The 6,392-nt window shown below is 62.3% G+C and overlaps 1 protein-coding gene across 1 annotated transcript; it reads right to left on the bottom strand.

Annotated features, from left to right (window-relative positions):
* Positions 1–391: 391 nt before the first annotated feature.
* On the bottom strand, positions 392–4,704 carry HSBP1 (heat shock factor binding protein 1). The gene is made up of 4 exons (XM_062177209.1): positions 4,572–4,704; positions 4,236–4,302; positions 3,855–3,974; positions 392–1,722 (listed from the first exon to the last, which is right to left on the bottom strand). The coding sequence occupies exons 1-3, from the start codon at positions 4,614–4,616 to the stop codon at positions 3,856–3,858; spliced, it is 231 nt and encodes a 76-aa protein (XP_062033193.1). The 5' UTR covers positions 4,617–4,704; the 3' UTR covers positions 392–1,722; position 3,855.
* Positions 4,705–6,392: the final 1,688 nt, after the last annotated feature.

Raw genomic sequence — 6,392 nt, 5'->3', positions numbered from 1 at the left:
GGGCCAGGGTGTTTCCTAAGCGCAGGTGCCCACAGAAACGCCGCTCCTGCGGCGCCCCCAGGGACGAGTGCCCTGGGGAACCCCCGGGCGAACCCCACCGTCCATCCAGCACCGCGGCCTGCACCTGCTCCCAGCCCCGCGCTGCGTGCGTTTCAGTGGGAACACCAAACACTTGTAGAAGAAGGATTTTTGTTTTGAAAGGCGGAGAGAGAGAATCAACCTTTCATCCGTCCACTGGTTCTCTCTCCAACTGCCTGCCTCCGACAGCCTGGGCTGGGCCAGGTGGAAGCCAGGAGCTCCATCCACGTGGGCCCACTGCAGGACCCGGGGCCGCACACCGGCAGCACGTCCCAAACGCCCGCCCCCACATGAACTTGTCACACGGAGGAAGCGCTGGTGGCAGGATTTCAGGCACCTTTATTCACTGCTCCGAGCAGCCTGCCTTTGAAGTCACTGCGACACAAGGAAGCCAACTACCCGGAAATCCTGACCCCCCACAGCAAGCCCTACCCTCTCCAGGGGCCAGTCCCAGGCTCGGACATGCCCGGCCCACGTGAGCAGGACACGCAGCCGCACAGCACAGCCTGTGACCAGACTCCCGCATCCCCTGCACAGCTCATGAACAGGACTTTTCTCTCAATGTAAGTACATCTTTAAGATACAGACAGTAACGACGGTGACGCGGGCAGCTGGAGCCCGAAGCGCACTGTTTTCGTTCGGGCTCCCTGGGAGCCCTGTAGCACCGCTGAACTTGTGCGCCCGCCGTGCGGGGCCACTGCGGGGTCACCCTCGAGGCCTCCCTCCCGCACTGCACTGAGTGACAACAGCCATTGCCCCGTTTTCTGAAACCAATCCACTTGCTGCTCTCTTAGCTTAAATCACAAAGTAAGACTTGTTAACACCTGGAGCCTGCCGCCGGCCACTTCTGTCCCAGCCGAGCCACTGGCGCACAGCCTACCTGGCCTCTCTCCTCACCCTGAACCAGAGGGGATGGAGTGACCGGGTTGAAAATCCTGCCAGATTTTTTGTGGTCATCACTGCACATGAATCAGAACCTCATGCAAAACTCTAACACACACCTCCTAGAATCAGGCTATATTCTGTGACTTTCTGCATTTTAAAAGTTCTAATAAAATTTTAAAAGCTCTTTTCAGTGACTGCAGCGTGTCATCTCAGGGACCGAGCCCTCGAAGGACAGCAATGCCAACCTGGGCAGCAGAGCAGTGAGTGATCTCTGAAGAACTTTTAAAAGTTTCCAGTCATTTGGAGAGTATCACCAACACACTGTGTGAGACTTAATCCTAAATCCGACAAATACTGTATGTCACCAAGTCCAACAGTGTCACAATCTGTCTAATAAAAAAATCCCACGGCAACTTTTATCAACAGCACAACTACTACAAAAGGAATGGAGGGAAGAGAGGACTCCACAGAACACACTAAAAATGGACAACTGTATGCTGGAACCGCCGAAGTTCTAGTGTTTAATAATGAAGAGCACAACTAACCAAGTTCCAAGAGGCGAGGATGCCGTATTTAAGAAACTGCGGGGCGGGGCGGGGCGGGGCGGGCCTCACGCTAACCTAACTACACGGCAAGTGGTGAGAGTGCACACGGTTACGTTAAACCTGTCTACACACAGCAGCTAGCTGCGAAAGCCACTCGGTCTTCTCTCAGCTTGAAACATCCGGTGTTGCAGACTTCAGTGTGGCTCCCGGTGACCTGGGGAAGGAGGAGAACCATCAACGGGTCTTTCAGGACGTGACCGCAGGCAGGAAGCCACGCGCAACCCCCAGCCAGAGCCCTTTTGCAATCTGCTGAATGAGGCTCCTTTCTCGGCCCAAGGCTCTAGCAAAAGTCAAACAGGGTCAGTTGGCAATGTTTACTATTTTTTTAAACTCTGACTCCGTTTCCTTTCCCCTTCCTTTCTTTGTACTTTCCTTGTCGTCTGACATTCATTAATCCTGCAACTCTAGGGAGGAAATTCTCACTTAATTGTTGTGATTTCTTTTCTTTTACAATTTATTTATCTGAGGGGCTGGTGCTGTGGCGCAGCAGGTTAATCCTCCGCCTGCAGTGCTGGCATCCCATGTGGGCGCTGGTTCAAGTCCCAGCTGCTCCACTTCCGATCCAGCTCCCTGCTAACACACCTGGGAAAGCAGTGGAGGATGGCTCAAGTTCTTGGGCCCCTGCACCTGCGTGGGGACCCGGATGGAGCTCCTGGCTTCTGGCTTTGGATCGGCCCAGCTCCTGCCTTTGCAGCCAATTGGGGAGTGAACCAGCAGAAGGAACACCTGTTTTTCTGTCTCTCCTTCCTACTGTCTGTAACTCTGCCTCTCAAATAAACAAAATCTTTTTATAATAAAAAAAAAATAAGATTTATTTGAGAGGCAGAGTTACAGACAGAGAAAGGCAGAGACAGAGAAATAGGTGTTCCATCCGCTGGTTCACTCCCCAGATGGCCCCAACAGCCAGAGTTGGGCTGATCCGAAGCCAGGAGCCAGGTGCTTCTTCCGGGTCTCCCACGCGGGTGCAGGGGCCCAAGCACTTGGGCCATCCTCCACTGCTTTCCCAGGCCACAGCAGAGAGCTGGACCGAAGTGGAGCAGCCGGGACTTGAACCAGTGTCCATATGGGGTGCCGGCACTGCAGGCAGAGGATTAACCTGCTGCGCCACAGCACCAGCCCCCTATTATTAGGGTTTCTGACTGCCACATAATACGTAGAGACCCAGAGAAACTTCTAGAACTACCAAGATATTTTTCAAATTATCTCCAGAAAAGAAACAAGTGATATCACACACACAGACACAGTTCCATGAGTTACTCAGGGAAGGAGCCGACCCAAGCCACTGCTCAAAGCCGGCCTGAGACTTCAGCATCTCCACCTCGGTGTTTGCTCCTGGATTGCAGAGCGACCTCTACTGCAGGGTCCCTTAAGACCCGCTTCGGGCACGTCCAGGCGTTGCGAGGGAATCAGGCACCTCTGCCTGAACACAGCGCTTGGCATTTGGTCTCCTCCACATTCAAGTTTTACAGGGAATTAAAATGGGGCCGGCGGGACGAGAGGAGAGCGAGCTGACCTCCGGGGAGTAGGAGGGCCACCGCGGCAGCACCACCGGCAGCCAGCAGAGGCGGCCACGCAGGTGCGGCTGAGCGATGCCCGAGTCCCTGCTGCTCTCTGGGTCCGCAGTGCAGACCACCCAGCGGAAACCGGCGTCCGCGGCAGAGCCCAGGCCCAGGGCGGCCGCACTCCAGCTGCGCACGGCCCAACTCCCAAGACAGCCCCCGGTGGCCCCACGCGTGTCTCAAATCATCTGGACTCCCCCCCAAAAAAATCCACCAACCAGTGAAAAATCTCACAGTGATTAAGGTTTCTTAGGGTAAGGAAATCACCGTGGTTACTGGCGGGATGACGTGAACTCCGTGGGAGCCCACGCCGGCCCGTGTTGATGACGTGAACTCCGTGGGAGCCCACGCCGGCCCGTGTTGATGACGTGACTCCGTGGGGAGCCCACGCCGGCCCGTGTCGATGACGTGAACTCCGTGGGGAGCCCACGCCGGCCCGTGTCGATGACGTGAACTCCGTGGGGAGCCCACGCCGGCCCGTGTCGATGACGTGAACTCCGTGGGAGCCCACGCCGGCCCATGTTGATGACGTGACTCCGTGGGAGCCCACGCCGGCCCGTGTCGATGACGTGAACTCCGTGGGAGCCCACGCTAGCCATGTTGGCCACGGACACCTTCGGGACCTGGAGTCCCGGGCGGGGGGGATGAGGCGTGGCCGAGGGCCAGGGTCACCGCTGACCACTGGTCTGCAGCCGGGGCTCAGGCCTCCGCGGGCTCGCGTGCTCACCTCAGCTCTTCTGCGGGGCGGGCGTCTTGCTCTCCCCCTCCGGCTCCTCCACCCCAGCCTGCGTCATGAGGTCCGCGATGTTCTTCTCCAGGTCGTCGATGCGGCTGCTCATGTCATCGAGTGGCCGAGCTAAGGAGCACGCCGGGCAGGTCTAGAGCCCCCGCCTCCCTCGGCCTCATTTCCCCACGCGCCACACACACACCTGTTCTCCGGCGCGGGCAGCGGCAGAGGCCTGCCAGGGCCGAGCCCGGCCCTCCCGGGGCAGCCAAGGCCGCCGCTCCCCGGCGCCCCCGGCCCTCTGCCCCAGCACCGGCCCCGAGCTCGGCCTGCGGCCCAGGGCCGGCACCCCGGCACGCGCCCGCCGCCCGGGGACAAGGATATTTCTCCCGATGATCTGGTCGGACATGGTCTGGAATTTGTCTTGCATCTGCTGCAGGAGCGTCTGCACCTGGAGACGGCACAAACGAACGAGCCGAGTCCACCCCTGTCCCGGCGCCACACCTGCCTCCGCCGCGGGCCCGGCCCCGGACGCTGCTCCCACCCGCGCCGCGCACCACGCAGCGTCGCCGGGGCGCCCGGGGCGGGCGAGGCGCGGCCGAGTCTCGGGCAGGTGAGGGGCCACCGCCAGCGCCCAGGGGCCAAGCCTCGGCCGGCGGAGGCCCCGGAAGCCGCACCTGTGAGGACCCCGCAGTGCGCGTGCTCGGAGCTGTCCCTTACCACCGAGGTGAGATCCTGCACCGTCTTGGGGTCAGTCTCGGCCATCTCCCCGGTTCCCAGCTTGGCGGCGATGTCTCAGACCGTCACCTACACTTCCGTTCGTCCGCGCAGACGCCCCTACCAGCCGCTTCTCGCGACGAGACGGGCCTCTCGCGAGGCCGCGGAGGATTCTGGGGGCTGTAGTTTCCGTCACGCGCCGGAAAAGGCCTACAAACCTCGAGTTTCCGTCCGGAGACGAGGCCCCGCCCAGCACTTCCCTGCCATTCTCACATAGTCCCGCCTCCCACGCCGCCCGTAGCGGAAGAAAGGGAAGCAAAACCGGAAGTGGGGCAAAGGAGTTCGGGAGTGGCTCTGTGGCCTTGCGTGGGCTGCAGCTAAAGATGGCGCTGGTTTTCTCTGGATAACCGGGCTGCCCTGGTCGGGTGCCTGGCCTCCGAGAAAAGCCTATACCCTTGTCACTGCCGGGAGGACGGCCAGCCTCGTGCCCCCACCCCACGTGGTGCCCCGGTAGATGCACCAGTTTCACACACGTGGAAGCAGACAAGCGGTGCTCGGAGTCTGGCCCTGCGGGAGGCGGCCGGGGGTCCCCTGAGGAGCCTGCGTGTGGTGTGTCAGAGGGGTCGCTGCAGACCTGGGTCTCCCGGGACAGGCATGTCCAGCAGCCGCACGTGCCCACACGAGGCTAGGCAGGGTGTATGCGGGCCCGCCGCTCTGAGCCCTGGGAGTGCTCTGAGCGCCGAGTCCGCCGGAAGGCGTCCACCCGGGCCGTGACACAGTGAGCATGCGCGGGCTGCCTGGCCAAGGTGGGCTTTGGGTCAGTGACGTCACAGGCCGGGCCTGGCTGGGGCGGGTCGGTGCACTGGGACCGGCTGGGTGTGCTCTGGGGCCGGAGGGGGCCGGAGGGGCGGCCGCCTGGGTCAGCCGCAGACCGTGTGGCCGTGGAGAGTGGGGCCTGGGCCCCTGCCGCAGCCCCGGGGACCCTCGCCCGCCACCCCGCTGACCGTGCCTGTGGCCGTGGAGAGTGGGGCCTGGGCCCCTGCCGCAGCCCCGGGGACCCTCGCCTGCCACCCCGCTGACCGTGACCGTGGCCGTGGAGAGTGGGGCCTGGGCCCCTGCCGCAGCCCCGGCCACCCTCGCCCGCCACCCCGCTGACCGTGACCGTGGCCGTGGAGAGTGGGGCCTGGGCCCCTGCCGCAGCCCCGGCGACCCTCGCCCGCCATCCCGCTGACCGTGCCGGAGCTGCACACTGGCGTTCGGGGTCCGCTTGGTGATCTAACCACACCACAGCTCCCTCTCCACCCGTCCGCAGAGGGTCCCGCTCCACAGTGCTGGAACGTGGGCCAGGCCATCGAGTAAGGGCGGGAGGGGGCTTCCCGACTTGGCGCTTCTTTTCCTGTCGTTCTAGAATTCTCTGAGTCTCGTATCTGGGGCTGCAGGGGTGTCTGAGGCCAGTGCTTGGCTGCTGTTGAGGGAGAGGGGGCCCTGGCCTTGCAGGATCTCTGACGTCTCCCCCCGGACGCCGGTGCCGCCCCGACTTACGCCGACCAAGACTCCTCCAGGTGTTGCAGTATCTCCGGCTGCGGAATGCCTCCCGTCGGGGCGCTCCCTCGGGTCCGGGCCGTGGTACTCGGAGCCCGGGATCACTTCCCCGGGCTGCCGGAACAGGGAGCGGCTTGAAGCTGTAGAAACGGACTCCCTGGGGTCTGGAGGCCCGAAGGCCGGGGTCCTGCTGGGAGCCGGCTCGGAGGCGTCTGGGTCCTCTTCCGGCCTCGCCGAGTCTTGGCCGCGGCCTGCGAGCCCTGGGTTCCTTGGATGGTGGCC

Source organism: Lepus europaeus, chromosome 19 (genome assembly GCF_033115175.1).
Source record: "Lepus europaeus isolate LE1 chromosome 19, mLepTim1.pri, whole genome shotgun sequence".
Taxonomy (NCBI): Eukaryota; Metazoa; Chordata; class Mammalia; order Lagomorpha; family Leporidae; genus Lepus; species Lepus europaeus.
Note: the sequence above shows the minus strand (reverse complement) of the source record. Positions and strands in the feature narration are given on the sequence as shown.

Coding starts and splice junctions, on each gene's coding strand:
- HSBP1 (XM_062177209.1), bottom strand. CDS start 4,616: ATGGCCGAGACTGACCCCAAGACGGTGCAGGATCTCACCTCGGTG. Junction 4,303..4,571: donor TGCAGGATCTCACCTCGGTG/GTAAGGGACAGC, acceptor TGCCGTCTCCAG/GTGCAGACGCTCCTGCAGCA. Junction 3,975..4,235: donor CGACCAGATCATCGGGAGAA/ATATCCTTGTCC, acceptor TAGCTCGGCCAC/TCGATGACATGAGCAGCCGC.